At 39.3% G+C, this 19,041-nt stretch overlaps 1 protein-coding gene across 1 annotated transcript in view; it reads right to left on the bottom strand.

The window, feature by feature from the left end:
* cspg4 (chondroitin sulfate proteoglycan 4) overlaps positions 1 to 19,041 on the bottom strand; it is a 74,480-nt gene that overhangs the window by 4,771 nt on the left and 50,668 nt on the right. The window contains exons 4-10 of the mRNA XM_084934031.1: positions 17,699 to 17,887; positions 17,224 to 17,499; positions 12,841 to 13,017; positions 5,562 to 5,760; positions 4,940 to 5,071; positions 3,500 to 3,660; positions 943 to 1,120 (exon numbers count right to left, since the gene is read on the bottom strand). Coding sequence (XP_084790157.1) covers positions 943 to 1,120; positions 3,500 to 3,660; positions 4,940 to 5,071; positions 5,562 to 5,760; positions 12,841 to 13,017; positions 17,224 to 17,499; positions 17,699 to 17,887 — 1,312 coding nt within the window. The remainder of the gene's footprint in view (positions 1 to 942; positions 1,121 to 3,499; positions 3,661 to 4,939; positions 5,072 to 5,561; positions 5,761 to 12,840; positions 13,018 to 17,223; positions 17,500 to 17,698; positions 17,888 to 19,041) is intronic.

Below are 19,041 nucleotides of genomic sequence, written 5' to 3'. Positions count from 1 at the left end.
ATACCTACTATTTATTTTTGTCTGTCTCCTGTTGATATTTAATTATGCAGGAGATTGAATCTGGAATACATTTGGAGAGACAGATGGAGTAGGGGCTTGTTGTTTTGGCAGCAACAGAAGTAGGGCTGACAGGTCCCTTTGTGACTTCAGACTCTTAATAGTAAATTACTGTAAAGAATAAGGAAGAGAATCTAAAATGAAGAACAAGCTGCAACTCTCCAGCACATTCACCAGAAATAGAACTTTTTTTCTTCCCTACTCAGTAACAAACGCGTGGTTGCTGGGTGAATTACAGTATTTTTCCAAAACGTCTGAGCACAGTTTTGATTTGAATTTTTTAACCAAAAACAAACAACATATCCTAGAAATAGCATCTCTTTTTTGAAATGTATCACTAAACATTTATATGTAAAGTGTGAGAATGACAAGTTGCATTCAAATCATCACTGATCCACATTATTTGAATCTTTGTGCTCTCTCCAAAGATATCAGCAATTACAGCATTGCACTGTATTCACCAACATATTCAGAGACTCTTACAACACTTTGCAAAATGCCAGCTCCAGGATACAATAAAAAAGACAAAAACTATTTTAAAGTGCTGCAGGAACGCTCTGCACTCAAACACACAAAGAAACCCTTTTTACTTTTACAGCATACAACAATGTGTGGTAAGGATAAACTCAGCTAACTAACAGAAAAATACTTGAAATGTCTGTTTGAATAATGACTTCCCTGGAGTCTTCTAATGGTGCTTCACAGACGCAGACTCTCATCTCTGCTTCCTAACATCTGTGCACATGTATTCATAATATGTATGCTTTTGGTAAGTACCAGAGTGATCATTTAGGCAGGCTCTCATTTATCAGTGTGGCCTGTGAAAAAAAACATGCAATTTACTTAATTGAAAGTGTTGCATATGTCCCTCATTTCATCATTTACCTTTGTTCCTCCACAGCTGTGAGGAGATGTTGCTGTGAGCAGCATAATAAGACACGGTTATGGGCAGGATGTGATGGACGTCTGATGCTGACTGGGACGAGAGCTCGATGGAGTCCTTCACTGCCCAGAATGGTTCCTCGGGTAGCTGGTGCTCATAGTAGACCATTCCTGACTCCAGCTGTGCATCAGAGGAAGCGAAAACAGAAGGTGGTAAGTTGTTTCAAATAAAATCATTTCTTAATTTGGCGATCACTTCAAAGCAAGTTTTATTTTAGCAGATATTTTATTTATTTATTTCATTCCAACTAACTTTTGTAGAATCTGATAGAAATATCGAGGATTCATTATCTGACATGTGGCTCACTGCAGTCAGTCACTTGTTTGCTTGACTAACTTTATAGGCAAAGACTGGTATTTTAGCTCGGTAAGATATTTTTATTTGGAGCAGTGGTTTGGCTCAGCTCAGCTGGATTGCCTGAAGTCACTGTTGCTTCTTCTCTCTCTCTCCCTCAAACAAACACAGAAAGGTGCACATATGAATTTCTGCATGCAGGAAAAAAGCAAACACACGCTGCCGAATAAGTCAAATCATCAAATGCTTTTGGCTTGACGACGTGTTAGATTTTCTGTCACAGTCCAAAAGGAGCAGTTTTCGGGGAAAGAATTTGTTCTCATGCTCGTCCAAGCATGGTCAGATGTCAAGAATGGAAATGAACACAGCTGCACGTGTGGCGCTGCTAAACTATCGACGCTGTGTGCCTCATAATCCTAAACCAAAGCCATTAAAAGCTAAAACTAGCATCAGTAAAGTTTCAATATTCTTTATTTTTTGTAATCTGAATATTTGGTTATATAATAACAATAATGCTAGACAAATAAACATATACGTGGTTATGGAACAGCGGAGCTCTTTGGAATCAAGAACCCCACCCTGATGAAGGGTGTTGCCAAATTGGTTTTAGCCACAAAAAGCCAAAGAGATTTTATTATACTCAGAAATCCTTACTTTCTGCCCTTTCCATCTCTGCCCATTGCATGTACACTTAACAGTCATAAAGGTACAGGCAGAGCAAAGCTGCACACACCCACTCTTCAAACAATATTAAAAGGATTAAAATGATATCAAAGAAACAAAAACTCCTAATACCAGTGAGACATCACTAGCAATGATGCCCCCTGGTGGGAAAGAAATGTTCATGCTTCACATGTTGTCAGTTTGAAAGAAAAATACATTCAGATTCAACAAACTGCAGTTACACACATGAACATGGAACAAACAAAAAAGGGAGTTTAGACAGCATTAGACAGTAAAGCACATCATTCATGACTTTCAGGGCTAATAACTTTTGAGTTGCTTTCCTTATGAAAATACAGTTATTGCTATCATCATAAATATGCTTCATATTTAAGTAGTAGATTACAATTAATTTTACAAAAAATACATATACATTTACAAATCATTCCCTATCTGGATCTGTGAAGATGCTGATAGGGAACATAGGATGAGAGAAAGGAATGTGGATTGCAAAGTTATCTTCATATTCATTCATAAATATCTAAAAAGAGCATTATTAAATGCTACGTCCAGTTGAACAGAATCAACTTTTTGGAAGAGCGTTATTAAATTCTCCCCAAAACAGTCCAAATAAACCTTTGGAGATAAAGTTAGATCGGGAATCCTGAGGTGGAGAAGAGGGATAGTAGATTTACTGGACAAAGGATGTTGAACAGACAGGAGGAAAAAAAGGATACCATTCATGGATGGAGTGAAGGAGGACAGAGGGCTGGTGTGGCAGAAGAGGTGTTCTCAAATCTTGTTTGAACATTTGCTAAAACTGGACAGCATTGTTGCTTGGTTAACAGCAACCGACACCACTAATTTGTTCCTTGGAGCCAAAGTACAAACTGAAACGTTTAGTGCCAGTAATCAGAGGGCTGTACAAGAGGCTGGTTTTCAGGAAGCAAAAACAACACCGAAAATCAGCACTATTGATTGTCTGAGAACATTTAATACAGCAAGAAGACATTTTCTATCATGTCAAAAAGGTATGGGCGTATGCAGAGGAAATAAAACTGTACATAAAACAGCACAAGTTGATCCTGTGCTGTCAGCTTGTGCTGATAGGATTAGCTGTCTTACACGCATGGAAGCAGTTTTATGTCTTATATCTCCCATGTGCGCTTGATGGTCTGTGCAACAGATGAGTGACGTGCCTTTTACAGCTGTCACTTCTTAGACACGCGGACCTGCTATTAATAGTGATGTTAAATCTCAAAGTAAAGAGGATTTACTCTGGAAAAAAGAACAGAAATACATATTTTCACTGAACCCCGAAACTCTAGAAGTAATTATTAAAAGAAGCTAACATTAAAGGATCTAACGTACATTTTTGTTTCAATTTCATTTCATGGTTTATTACGTCGATCTATATCTCCCTGCTAACATAAAATCATTTACAACTTCTGATAAACAGAAAGGAAAACGTGTTAAATGTCTCCTAAAGGAAACATATGCCAGAAATGCATATTTCGCAGCTCCCGCAGAAAAAGCAATCACCTGTGATTGTGAGAATTGACTAATTTCCTCGTACTGGTTCCTGTCATTGGCCAGGATGAGTCTTCCCAAACGAGGCGGGCGGAAAAGCGAGTAGCTTATCTCATTTCCATCCCCACTGGTTACAGCCCCCACATTGGCGCTTGTGATGGGCTGCCTTGTTCCTGTGAAAAGACAAACACACACACACATAGACAGGCGGTCCTCTGATGAGTGCTGATGACTCTACTGAATGTGGCCTCTTTGCAGTCTAGTTTAGCTTGTGAAATTACAGCCCCAAACTTTAGAGGTTACTTTAACTCATGCACAGGGCAGATGAGCTTCCTGATGCGGAGAGCATGAAATGTGTCAGATGGAGCCACGTTTTAAATACACTATCGTCTGATTGTTTCATCTGCTCAGAAGCACAAACAAAGGAGAAAGGTGCCATATTTCTGGATTTTAATGTTCACAAATCATCATGACTACTCCTGTAGCCTCTCTGCTCTGTGTATGTGTGCAGCTCAGTCTGCTGTTGGTTAAAAACAGACCTTATAGAAGGGGTGTCAAACATGAGGCCCGGGGGCCAGAATCGGCTCAGCAAAGACTCCCATAAGGCCCACTGGACGAATGTGGAAAATGTGAAAGAGTATACATTTTGGACTCTTAACTGTATTGTCAGATGTTTTTAGAGCCAAGCGATTCATACTACACCAAAGTAATTAAGTAACAAAAAAACAATGCCATGACAGAAACGTTCCTGTTTTTTCCAGTCTGCTATTATGAAGCGCCTTGAGGTGACTTTTGTTGTGATTTGGCACTATATAAATAAAATTGAATTGAATTGAATTAAATTGAATCGACAACTTTATTTCTTACGATTTGAGCACAAATAACCTACTACAGCAGCATTTTTTTGTCATGTATAAAAACTGTAAACTGTATTGTTGAAACTGCAATGTCTCACGGATTAAATGCACTGATGAACTTCTTTATACTGACAGAAAGGGGTGTTTCACTGGCTTGATCCACTTAAGATCAATCATATGTGGCCCATGATGTAAAATGAATTTAACACAGACAGGAAGGCAAAGGAAATGGAAATAGCATGGACCCAGCAAGCTGTTACTGGCTGAGGGATACACACCCACCCACACGCTTCCTAAAGAGTGTAAGCCCAGAAGCATCCCAAACAGTAAAACATGAAAAAAGTAAGAGATTACACCTCAGAAGTTCATAATTGAAAAATGTTGTTTTTTAGGAACATCCTGCGTATTACACCTTAAATAAGTTTTGCACACACTTTTATTCTGTGTGTTATAAGCCTGACTAACAACCAGTTCTTAAAATAAATGTTGTCGTCGTAATAACTATACTGTGTGCGTGACTGCGCATTCATCATCATGGTTATCTTTCTATCATTGTCATCTTCAGAAGGGTTTTTTTTTTTTTTTGGCATCTTACCTGGAAATACCATGAGGTTCGCCTGCGTTACCATGGTGATGGTGTGCGGCCTGGCTGTGACGACAAATTTGTAGAGAGGAGACGTGTGCTCGCCGTCTGTCACTGTGAAACTGAAGCTGCCAGAATCCTCACCTGGAGCAGAACAGATTGCACAGTTTTAACGGGTCACTTGTTAAGTTCGAGCTTTGAATCTGCTTTTGTTTGTTTGTGCCCCTTTTTTTGTCTCACTGAAACTTTATTGTCTTTACACTTGAAAAGGCGGAACATTGTTTAAAGCTTGCTACACCTTTATTGCCTTGTTAGAACGTAAAAAAACACCACGTATTTGTCACAGTAAGGTACAAATAAATATTACATGTACTACTTATTTAATTATTTTTTTTACAACCTAGCCGCAGTATATCTCTAGGGTTTAATTGGCCTATTGATCAATACCAGTGACATTCTGATTACATTACAAGTTTATTGAGATTTCTGCTTGGAGAAACATAAAGACCTGTGTTTAAGCTCGTCGTGTTAGCAACACTCTGAGGTAGACGCAGATAAAGGTCACAGAGTAATCAGCGTGTCAGCGGAGATACAGCGTGATCGAGCACTTAACCTCTAATTCTAATGATCTCACCCTCGTGGACGAAGACGACCTCGCCTTTGTTTACGTGAGCCTGCGTAAAATTTAGGATCTCATCATCAGGCACCTCTTTCAGTGCAACCCTCCCATTGATCGGCATTTCAACGTTGTAAACCAGTTCCTCTGCGGGAGTGTCAGCGTCCTCAGTGCTCAGCATGCTGGAGGTGATATCAGCTTCCTCACCAGCAAAAACCTGTGAAATACCAAAGACAACAGGAGAGAGAAACACAGTTAAAGATACTTTAGGGGTCGGGGAAAAACATCAATACAGTATCATGATATTTTGTGCAGTATTTTATTTAATATATGAAAATACATACATAAATAACAAATAAAAATAAGAGACAGACAGACAGACAGACAGACAGAGAGATAGATAGATAGATAGATAGATAGATAGATAGATAGATAGATAGATAGATAGATCGATGGTAAGTACAAAAAGAAAACCCAGCCTATCCGTGAAACATAAAGCAGCCAGCTCCAAAGTAAGAATTTAAAAGGTTAATTATTTCTCCATGGCAGTCTACACACGCCTGTTATCAGAAGATGGAACACAGCAGTGCAGACTGAATGACTCTCCCTAGGTGGAGGGCCCTTAATGGACTTCTAATGGTCGGATGGCTGAAAAGAGCATTAATTGAAAGAAATGGGCCAGATCTCTAGAAAGACATTCTTAAATAGCTGGAATCAGTTGGGAGAGTGTGCTTAGGGTACCTTGCAGTGAGAAGTAAATATCGATCTAGAAAGCCACTCACCCTTCAATACCACACTCCCTCTTTTTACAGACCCGGGATAAAGACCAGAAAGCCTCTGGGCAGAGGAAAAGAGGACACTTCAGTGGTAGATGTTAATGTGGTAAGTGTCAGTCAGTGGGAGACAGAAAGCGACAGATCCTAACAAAGCACAGACTCAGTGACCAGAAACTGGTAATCGAACTGGGGAGGACACAATTATTGCCCTCTGAGGACAAAACAGAACATGTGATCACTGTTTAATACGTGAGGTCAAACCAGATATGCATTTCCTCCTAAAACGAAAATCATTCAGTAACGCAAGGATCACTTACTTTAACTGATTCAATTCTGTAATTACAAATTTCAGTGAGCTAAACAGCGTCTCTTAATAAAAAAAAATTATCCGTAGTAGAAGGAGACTGGACACATCTGACTGGACCTGGTTTTTCAAATCTGTCTGTCAGTGTCAGATAAAGTCTCGGTATGAATTTCTGGGTGGAAGTGCAGATTAAGACACACTGACAAGAACACAGCCAAATCCTGGAGAGTGTTTTGGTAAAAAATAAAATAAAAAAAATAAGACAAACTATCTCGATGGGATTCTTTTCTAATGAGGATACCACCAAAGGAGAAAAAAAAGAAATAGTTGCTCAGCTTCTGTGACCGATTTCTCTGTACAGATTAATGGTGGCTGTTTATCAGAAACCCTGTTGCTAATGGACAATGTCTAAAGAGAAAACTGATGCCGCTCTTTCTGCTATTATCACAGCCACGGTGCTAAAGTCTTTTAGTAAAGTGTCTACACTGCTTTCACATCTTCTGTTTTTTCATGAGGATTCAAAAACACACCACCAAATATTTTAAGTAAGGCATGGCACGCAAACAGTTTCAGGTCTTAAAGTGGGATTTAGTTTTACTCTAATAGCAGCTGAAACTCCTAAATTAATAGTTAAGTTTATGCTGTAGGAAATTCACACATTTAAAACCAATACTGCTTTATGGTAGGAAACACTCTTAATGAAATATAAAGGATTATTTGCAACAAGATGAAGGGCCTGTGAGAGTGTAACTGGGTGCAGTGGTGCTTTAAGCATGCTCACGCTGAATGTGGCAGACTACAGATGTTTAGCAGGTCTTCTGGTATAATACTTACTGTGCATGCTTACTAGGTTTGGTCCCAGGGTTTATGTGTTTCTCAATGGAGGGTCCTTTATGGGCTCATTTTAGTTTGGGTAACTGTTTGGATTTGATTCGTTACAGAGTTTGAAAATGTTGATTCCTTTTTTGATTTAACATACTAATAGTGAGCTGGATTACTATGAATAGTCCTGAGTTTTCATTTATGTCTTTACTTCATCTACATGGTTTTTGTAAATAGTTTCTGTTTTATGATGTTTTGGGTCATGATTTTATTGTTATTCTAACATGAAATAGATTTATTTGTATTTGTACTGTTCAGGTTGGTGTCTCGGTTTCAAAGAGTTACTGATACAAGTTTACAATTTACTCTTGTGGTACATTTTAGCATATAGGAAAGCTATATGCTAACAATGCTATACAGCTGTATTTAAAACTAGGTTCTTTACTGCTGTTGTTTGTATTGACAACATGTAAGCCTATGGGGAATAATATATAAGGATTCTTTTATTATGACTTTGTTACAATAACAGGTCATAACCATTTAAATACAGAACAATTTCAGTACCTGTACAATCTCCCAAAGTGTTTTTCTTTTCTTCTGGAAAACAAAATTAAATTAATATTCACTTAATATTCGTTACAAAACATTCTAATGAATTCTGCTAAATAAAGAAATGAATTCCATATATGCATTACATAATTATGTCAAGTATATGGGTCTTGTCTCTTTGTTTAATATGTGTATTTTGGCAACTTCCTGTTTTTATTTTGAATTTTTTTTTTTTATTATGTTCTGGGTTAGTTTTGCTTCCTGTCCTCCCATTTGCTGGACTTTACATTAAAGGCTTCTGTTACTGATGTCATGCTAGCTCATATGTTCACTGGACAAATTAAAATAATATGACTGTCAATAGAATTTAAGCAATCACAGGCAGAAAATCATCTTTAGTAAGATGTGTACAAAATAATTTGCCAATCGAATCTATTTTTCTCCATATTCTCCAGAAATGTGGCGCTGCTGCAAATATCAGGGAATAGATGTTGAGGGAAAACCTTAAGACTCATCAAGCAATCAACATCCCCAGGGCCGCATTGTCTTCCATTTCCCTATTATAGACACTTTCAGAGAAAGTTTAATCTTCAGTTCTGAAGCTTTTGTCTTTTTAAGTGCTTTATGTCACTTCTGGTTTTTCACATACCTCCAGAGTTCTGCAATATAACAAATGTTTTATGAAGTCTATAATTTAGTTGCCTTTCAGTCCACTGCTTATAACATCCCACTCAATTTGACACTCCATCAAAGCCCTTTCAAAGCCCAGACTGCATCAAGAGTTCAAAGCTGTGATCCATCATTATACACTTACTGCTTTTTCTGTTGCTAGATTTTGTCTTTGTTGCTCTCAAACGATAACGCTTAAAAAATGGTGATGAGCTCAAAGAAAAGTAGGCTTTGAGTCAAAGATAAATCAAGAGTCCCATTCATAACAAAAGCCCTATGTCTATATGTCTAATCTCAGTGTCGAGCGGCAGAAAAGACCAATATTTGTCCCTTGCATAATAAAAAACGCATTTAGAATATGCAGAAGTCTATTATTAACAAAGGAGACATAAGCAAGAAATAAAAGAAGACTTATGTTTGCAACAGATAAAAAGGAAATAAGACTGGGGTCATTTCATGTGAAAGTTACCCGTGTGTTGCGTATTTCTGCGTTGAAACATGTGCGTGTACAGTCAAACAGAATTAGCACCGACAGGTTCATCTGTAGTTCAAAAGAAGTTTCGACACCTCGGTTAAAGAGAACCCAAATTTATTTGAATGGTAAATGTTTTTGAAAGTCTAAGTTACACATAGTTATTGCTTCAAAGGCATCTATATGAGTATATGTCTACTCCTTGGAGAGCAGAGTTGGTTGTTTTGAAGCAAATATGTGGCAAAATTTGGAATAATGCCCAAACTGTCAGCTTGAATTTCATGAATTTTGAGCCAAAAAAATCTACTAAACATGTATCTCACACTGTGGCACCACTGGCACTGCTGGCTGAAGTCCCTGCAGAGACTGAGATTGTGACTGGACCTGGTGATTTTTTTTTTTGGTCTTTTCACCATAGAGGTTCTGGACTAAGAAAAAGGTCGGACAATAAGCTTACATGTGTCCAGTTCCTTGATGAGCAAAAACATGTGTCGCTAGGTAGGTGCTAGGTAGAACCGACAGCTCTATCACATCAGCCTACAACAACAAACAGGAAAGCGTTTTATCCTCGCTGTTGCAGAAACCTGCAGAGATCTTGTGATACGGGGCTTTAGAGGAGCTCGTTCTCCTTGGGGCAGTTTTCTTCTCGCGGCCTGCAAAAAAGCACAGTCTGATAGTTTGTCTGGGGGCACACCGATGGTGGGGGAGTGCAGACTAACCCAAACATTCCCAGCCAAATCTGGACTCTATCAGAGAGGTTTGCAAGTGGATTGCCTTAAGGCAGAACACCCACTTTTCCTCTTTGCACCATGGATGAGACAGCTGCTCAGTGCATGCCCACCCCTCTATTTTAGCCCTATTCTCGCAGAAGCCTTCGGTGTACAGTATGCAGACATGAGTCAGCTGAAAATAGCACCACCCACCTGGACAATTTCTCAGCTTTGAGCAGCACTGCAGACAAATTTGGTGTCCCATCGTTCAAGCTGAGGGGACAAGCTACTGGCAATTATCTGTGGGAATAATCATGTTAATGCTGAAAACTGTTTGCTCGACAGCAGCCTAACACATCCTCAAGAAAAGCTCTCAAGTCATCTAAAGCCCAGGATTTATTCACCTTTACAAAGAGATTGCTGTTAAATGCCAGCTCTTATAGGAACTAGGTTTAACTAAGGTTTTCCAGAGGCTGACATGAGAAGCTTTCCTGTTGGTCTCCAGCAGGATTTAGTACACAAACAGTTTTTTCCCTGTTTCCCATTCAAATGTTTTCTTGTGTTGTCCAAGATCCATCAGATACTAATTAAATGCTGAAATGTGTACTGTACCTTTTTCACAAAAAGATATATGTTTGCTAATGGCAAACAGAATTTACACTGTTAGAAGGCTGAGCGATGCTATTACAGAGCAATTCCCGGTCCTTTACACTAGATGGCCACATTAGCCCATTCTCAACCACAGCCAATCTAGGACAGGTAATCTGAAAATGGTCTCGCAAACTGATAGTTTATATAACAATCAATGCATTTAGCACCTAGGAGGATGGGCCGCAAATTCAATCTGATTGGAGATAATGGCTGGCATTTCATTTTGAGGGAGTAATGAAGTAGCTGCCATAGGCAAATGACTTTGTTTGCCAGTGACTCAACATCATCCTCTAAACGTCTGAGACTCTGAGGGGCGCCAGATGTTTGCAGCTGCATCCAAAACTGCCTAGGCATCATGTTTAAGTACAAATCCACCAGTGTGATCGTAATTCTATACTCGGGAGCTAAAGTTGACAGCGGGAATAATGCTATTTAATTTCGATTTCTCCTCCCCTCGTCCAGCCCATTCCTCTCAGAGATACAGGTTAACTACATGCCCTCGCTCCTACTTTGTGTCGTAATGAGAGATTAAACAAAAGTACTTAGCGAGGGTAATGAGGCTATCACTCAAAGTCAAAGTAATCTTGTAAAATGTGAGAGATGCAAAAGCAAAATAGATTGGCAGGTAGAGTGAGGCGCTTCTGCACAGAAACACAGCAAAGTCAGGCGGAAGCAGACGAAGACAGACAGGGTTTAAATTCTAATCAAGACCAGCTGTATCCTGCAACACCGGGCCAAATGTGATCAGACTGAGCAGAACCCGATCACGGTCGTGTTAGTCATCATGTCTACAGAGGTCACTACACACACACAGAACACACACACACACTTCCTGCTCTAAATCAATCCAAGTGCCACTGGGCCAGCCCCTTGCTCTGTGCGGGTTAGACATCCACATATTATTATGTTACATTCTGCAGCCGCAGCAGAGGAGTCGCAGGGATTGGATGCTGCCCTCACTCTGCCAGAAAGCCGCGGTCTCATCGACCATCTTGGTTTTCCAAAAATACGGGTTGCCAGGGAGACGAGGAGCCACAGGCAGAGCGGGGAGGGCTGAATGACACAGTTGGTTTCCAGTTCTGTGAGCTGATTACTGTCGACTTTTTCCGACTGCGTGACTACTCCTGCTGTAGAATCTACGTTATTCATCCCCCTAAACGTTTCTTTCATGACTGACGTAAATCAGTTTAAAAGCTTGCCACAAACTCATTATAAGCCTTCAGCAGAGTCATTCAAATATACACCTTTCTTCTTACAACATAAAGTTCTAAGAATTCAGTGCGGAGGTGTTTCGTTCTTTGACAGTCTGCCACTACCAACTTGTGAAACATTATCCAAATCGCCGGGGAGAAGCAAATATGCACGTCCATCAAACTTCTGTGTCGTTATGCTGTAATTTCACTTGGAACCCAAGCACAACTTACCCCTCAGAAAAGTGACAGTACAGGATCAAAATGGAAAATGTAGACACATACTCAGAAATGTATAGCTGAAATTCTGCCTGACGCTTTATAGTGGGCACACAGTGGTGAATCACTGCCCTTCTATTGTAACGTGACTTTGCACAACTTACATTCTGAATTTTCACTTTATTAAAAAAGCAAATACTCTTAGGGAGACGGTGCATGTCTGAAATCTGTATAGTTCAGACTCGATGTACAAATTCCATGCATTCATTTGCCTTACTGCGTGGAGAACATTTTATATGCAGGTCATACAAGATTCATGATTTTGGACTGTTACTGCGGCTGAAACTATAGTGTATGGATGTGAGAACTGTCAGCAAAGCCTACACATTTCATTCAGAGAAGATTAATCTATCAGCTTCTACAGATAGATAGATCTGTCTGTTATTTTGTTGGAAAATCAAACTAAATGAAGACTAAAGCACAAAGCACTATGGGGTAATTCTGCTAAATTGACCGCCTTTCAGCACGCCAGAATCTCATCAACCGTTAAAAAGCCATTAATCTGTCATTCTTTCATATTTTGCACGGCTTGAGCATCAGACCAGAGTTTGAAGCAGGTGGTAATGCCTGTAGCCTGTCAATCACGCATGCACGAGTCAAACTAGGTCCCTCTTCCTGCATACTGCAGCAGAGAGACCAAATACATACACTTTCATCTAATTACTTGCTCCAATAATGTTTGAAACACTGCAATAAACATGTGCTCTTTTCTCTTTCACAGGGAATGAAAGCTGGTGGTCAGCTTGAATTGTTATCGGGTAAAATGTACAACACTTTATAAGCATAAGGGAGTTTCAATATGTTAACTTTTCTGGCTTGATGAGCATGTGGGAGAATTGGTCACCTATCACACGTTCATAAGAGCAAAGTATTACCTCTGTTCCGGTGTTGCGCGTCAGTTTCGGGGGCTCGTCGTTGACAGGTATGACAGTAACCGAGATGGTGAAAGGGAGGCTCCTGCGGTCAATGTCATAAGCAGAGAGCGAGAGTGTAAAATTGTCCTCGGTGCTCTCTGTGCTGTCGTGCATGTAGTAGACTTCTCCACGTCTCATCTGCAAGAGACCAAAAGGATGCCAGTTGTTATATAGATCTCATCATGAATCATGAGTGGCAGAACACATAATAAAAGGTTAGATGAACTTCAAAGGTGGGATTCAATTTTACAGTGTGACTGTGTCTCTTAGCATCTGTACACAGTGGAAACCAGGGAGCCGTAACTTCTCTATAAACCTGGATAAATCTTTTAGGAGGAATTCAAGATCATGACCTGCGCACAGCATTATTCAAAAGTCTTGAGCCATTCCTCAAAGTGATCTTGAACAATAGTTTTCTCAAGGTCTTTCAAAGACCTTAGCTACTGGCTCCAAACTTTGAACCAAAAATGTATCACTCCATAAAATCTATTGCCACTCATTGTCAGACCAGTACTTATAGCTGCGCATTGTTTTTTTTGTTTGTTAAGCCACTTAACACCGATCATTTAATTATAACAAAATGCAGCTAACTCAAGGTGACAGGTCAACATATGACAGACAACAAAGAACCATTCTTAAGGAAGAGACACAGAGAAAAGGACAAGGAATGCAAAATTAGACAAGTACTGGACTAAAAATCAGTGGCAACAGATGTGATGGAGTGATGAATTCAAATTTTTGGTTTCAATTGTTGGTATTGCTACAGCAATTATCTCAGTTGTTTTCCTGACTGAAGTTTGGTCCATTTACAGCATCCTGCCATGCGATTGCATTTGTCCCTAACCATCAGGAACCCTCATGTTAACTTTTATTGAATGGAAAAAAGTTTCATCCTCCAGCTTCAATGTGTTTGCATTATGCTAACCATAGCTGTGTAGCTAGCCACCATGTGGCACATCATTATATCAGCTAGCCCAAATTCAGTAACCCTACAAACGTCACTGCTGTTTCGTTTTCTGTCTTCATTTATGTCAGAAGTGATAGCAGAGCTGTACGTTTAAATTTTTCAGAAATCCCTCAATAAGAACATGCTATATTATTTAATCTTAATTTTTGGGGGGAGACTTCCCGCAAACCAGAAAATGTCTGATTGGCAACAACTTCATTCTTCATCATGACAGTGATCCCAAACACACTGGCAATGCAACAAAAGCATACCTGAAGAGAAAAACAGCAGTGTGGGATCATCTTTTTCAGAGAACAAAATTCAGAAACATCCAAAGAAGAGCTTTGAATGTCCTTCAAGAAATCTGGAGAACTATTCCTGACGACTGGTTAAAGAAATTATAAGAAAGCTTGCTTGAGGGAGTTCAGATTGTGAATAATGGTAGTCATATCAAATACTGACTTTCAAGCTTACTGAAAACACTGTTTTTGCTTTGTATACTGCATTTCCATTTGTGTTTGCGCATTTCAACAAAATCGCTGCAGCTATTTCCCATTTTCGTAGAAGCATAAAACAAAATGAGGGTCGGCTCAAGACTTTTGCACAGGGCTGTAGTTTGAAACGTGGATGGATTCAACGTGTTCGTCATGTATGAAGCACAATATGCTTATTCTTCACAGCAAGTGAGACAGCAAAACTACTGCCACAATACTGTATTATTACAGTCAAGTGTAACGAAATCAAAGCACTGATAAGGGTAGTCCACCAAATTGAGCTTGGAACAATTTGCAACTGCACTTTGTTACAATGCTCTTTGTAACTTTTAAAAGCAGTCTACAAATAGGCTCTTTTGCTTTCTTGCCTGGAGTTACTGTAGATGAGAAGATAAATACTATTCTCTGGTCTGGGTCATAAATCAATTGGTTAAATATGCCAAATTTGCCAGGAGACAGTTTCCCCAGCTCAGCATAAAGATCGGTCTTTTGCATTGATTAAATAAACAACTTACCGTATGTAAGCGGGCTGGTAAGTGGAGTTTTTGATAGACTTTTTTCTAATGTGAAGCCAGACCCACTGTCTTCTAGATGTAACCTAATATTCATTGGACACATCTTAGCAAAGAAAGTGTTTCAAAGTATAGTTTCAAACATTTTCTTTAAAAGGATTATATTTTAAAAGGATGAGAAGAATATATTGTTTATAGCGCACACTGTATTATTTATGTTTTTCTCCAACCAGATAATATGATACCAGTTTTCAAAGTCGAGAAAAGGCTATAATCAGGATTTAAATGTCTGTCTGATAGCAGCTCAGGAGCAAGTGAGATGACACCTTGAGAGAAACCAGATGCAGAAAAGAGTCAGTCATCCATTGTTAAGGGAACTACATAGAAAACAGCGGCTGTGGCTGGGCCGAACAAAGAGCTTTACCTTTCTGCGTTATTGTTTAAAATCTTTACCGAATGGCTCGAATAATTTAACTTAAACATCCGCTTTCGCTGATACTTTTTGACACATTTAGAGATTCAGAACACTTCTCTGCAAAGAGAACAATTAGATCTTTGTCTAGACAAAAGCCAGAAAGCCACACAGATGAAGGGACCTGCTTCAGAGAGCAGCAATTGGCGAATGGATTCCATATGACGGGCATCCTTTTGGAATAACAACCTTCATCATCATTACTGATCAGGGAAAGTCGGAGAGAAAATCAGTCTGCTTGCTGGAACAATAAACAGTTGCTGGTAATTGGACACTTGGCCAACTCAGCAAGGCTGATGTGTATGGTTGTGTTTATTACTAGCTGCAGACTTTATGTTAGTCTAATTTTAGACCGATGAAAAGTCTCTTGGTCTGGTTGGCTATTGAGCTATGGAGTATAAACGGCAAAGGCATGCTTGCAGTGTTCAGAAAACATGCACTGTGTGAAAATATAAAGAAGACAATGCAGACTTTAATAGGTTACTGCAGACCTAATGGAGACCTGATGGAAAGCTGAAACTGATTAAAACAAAGACATAATGGAACAAAGTGTTTCATGTTACTGGATGTTCATATGACAGATTCTGTGCTTATGTCCCATCTGGACCACATGGCACATAAAGTTAATTGAAATTATTGTGGCAGGCGTTCCTGTGAATCTGTATGAGTCACAATTTTTTCTCAAAGTAGACTCTTCTGTGTAACCGTAGGCTTACATAACCTCAGTGCCCAAACTGATGTCTTCATTGCAGCACTACTACTAATAAGTCCAGTGTGCATTCCCAAGTGACATCTGGGGACTTTCCTACTTGAGCTTCAAATAATATTGAACTTAGCAGAAAAAAACACAGCTTTCCCGTGTGGCACCTTCGGGATGGGAAAAATTAAGCCAGTGTACAAAGTCCCCAAAAGAATGCAGTTTGTCTAATGGCCACTTGAGGCTGGCTCCAAAAGCTAGTGGGAGAGCATGTGTGCACTCACATATTATTATAGGAATTTAGCAAGCCAGTTTATTTTGGCTGCAGGCGCTCCAAAGGCATCGTCAGTTTTTCCACAATGCTTCAGCAAAGTAGAGCAGAGCAGTGGGTTAGATGTAGGAGCTATAAGATATATGTCTAACTAGCTCCACTCAACTATGCGGTCCATTCAGAATGCATGAGGTTTTTCCACCGGTAACTACTCATGCATTTTTCATATTTTCCTAAAGCTGGGGTGTCTGAACCACATGGAGTGAGACGAGCTAGCTGTGCTGCAGAAGCTCCCAGATTTTCTCTCCTCTCTCCATCTGGTGTAGCTACACAAATCCAAACAGCACCGAGTAGTAGCTGAGAAAAGTTCCAAAGTGACGCATTGTTGTGGTAATCCTTTTGAACAACTGCCCTTTCCTACTAGTGTGAGAAAGATGTTACACTGCCCATTGATGGCTTTTTTTTTCTTGTGAGAATATTTTTGGACCCAGTGTGACAAAAATATATGAATCTTTGTCCAAATGAAATTCAGGTTCCTTGTATGGACACAAGACACAAAGAAATCTGTTTAATCCTTACAATGTTATACTGAAAATCAAATGTTTTGGGCCACTTGGCAACACATGTGTTGCACATAAGCTAACCATTTGGTGCAAGCAGCCATTTGGTAAATAAAAAGTTTGCACTGCTTCTTCCTGCCAATTTGCAGGGCAACAACAAATGTCAGATTTTTAATAGAACTTCAAAACCCACTTTCCGAGTAGCTACAATAATGATTCTTCTTCCTACACGTGCTCGTTCCTCATGATGCTGGCAGGTTAGACATTTCTGGCAGGTAGTCACAGTTAATGGAAGTGTATCATTGGTGTACGCATGTACTGCAAATAATGAACGTCAAAAATGACATGCATAGAGCAGAAGAGCTCATTAACTATGTCCTTTGTCTGCTTACCTCTTCTAATGAAAAGTAAGAAAGCTCCTGTCCACTCAAGGAGCGGATATCCCCGTGTTGTGGTGGTTCATCCACAGAAATGTCAATGGTTGATGAGTTGTAGAAGGGGTCCAAGATGTTAATAATGTCTGCATTAATTACTCTGCTGAGGCCCTCCTTCACAGTAAAGTTGAGGGCTTGGACAGGGATTATCCGGGGCACGATGTTCACAAACATGTGCAGGTTCTCCACTGTGTTAAAACCATTACTGACATCCAGTGTGAAGACATCATGCCCCTGAAAGAGATAAATGTAGGAAATAATTTATTGATGTTCAGAGAAAAACCTTGTACCTTAAAACTATCAGAAGCTGTGGTCGCCTTTCGTCTAGTTTTAGTTTCATTGTGAATATGAAAGGGAACGGGATTAAGAAGAAGTAATTGACTAATTACAACTGAATACGTTTAGTGAAAGAAAGGAAAAAACAAAGCAAAACCTGGGTGGGTGCAGACACGTAGAGAATGTGTCCTTCATCAATATCTTCCTGAGTGAAAGAGTGGATGTAGTCGAGGACAGGTGAGGCCTCAGCATCTGGACTGGTTGTCAGCTTGACCACATGACCGTGCTGAGGCGGTTCTTTGATTGTGAAGATCATTTCACTGGGCAAAATGTCAGCTTGCTCCACCTAAAAAGCCAAAGGTATATCCTGTTAATTTAATATTCAAGATTTTTATGTATCCCAAGTGTTTGGTAGCTTGACAAAGATGCAGACTGTACATAGCAAGCATTGGAAGAACCCTGTACATTTGTAGCATTGCATGAGTAAGAAAAAATGTTTAAATCTTTTGCTGTTTCTAACTCTTTTGAAGTATGGTTTAGATATACTTTGTTCTGGGCAAAATTTAAAGAATATTGCACAACCTCAAGAGTTAGCAAAACCAAGAAATTAGCTACTTGGCTAAAATTCTGGAAAATCTAGATTGGAAGTGGCAGCACTGAAAAACTGCAGCTAGATTTTGTTGTTCCCCTGTTTGAACATCCACAATTGCGTACACAAATATACAGTACAGTTGTTCTCTATAGCATTAAAACAGTTTAGTTGTATTTTTAGTTCACAATATATAATTAATAGCCCTGCTATAGTGTCTAATATAGACTTAAGACACATTGTTAGACAGCATTGTGAACAGAAACTTCAATAGACATTTTTGACATTTGGCAACAGTTAGAGCCGTGCTGCAGATTTACGCGCAGGCAGATTTATGGTCATCTCGCTTTGAGAAGTTTTAATCTCGAGCCTGCGCGGAGCCTTGGAGTCTTTAGGAGCCATGCTCACATACGGCAATATTTCAAAAGATCATACCGCTTTTCATTTCATTGTACAGACACACACATTGGAAAAACTCCCAGAAATAAAGTCAATATTTTACCTCTTGTAAAGGCCATTCTGTCAAGGCTTTGTTCAATACATATTTCAGTACTGTGTATACTGTGCAGTCAGCACTGTATATTTAATATGCATCACATACTGGAAAACCAGTGTATGTTCACATTTTTTTATTTATTATTTAGACCTTAGTCAAGGTCTTACATATATCTTGCAATGAATGGATCAGCATTTTAAAGTGCATTAATTGCTTCCATGATGAACTGCATGCAGGCTCATCTTATAAATTACAGTGGGATTCAGGAAGCTCCTCGGGGGATACTTAGTGCTCTGTTTTCTGCACTTAATAGAGTGCAATTTAGTACATAAACCAAATTAAAAGCAGCGACTGTAAAGTCATATTTAGCCCTGCTTTCATGTGGTTATAATATAGATTAAAAGCAGGGTATGCT

This window comes from Perissodus microlepis, chromosome 7 (assembly GCF_051167445.1).
Source record: "Perissodus microlepis isolate ML-2025 ecotype Zambia chromosome 7, ASM5116744v1, whole genome shotgun sequence".
NCBI classification, from domain to species: domain Eukaryota; kingdom Metazoa; phylum Chordata; class Actinopteri; order Cichliformes; family Cichlidae; genus Perissodus; species Perissodus microlepis.
The sequence above is the reverse complement of the archived record's forward strand: the minus strand, read 5'-3'. Positions and strand labels throughout refer to the sequence as shown.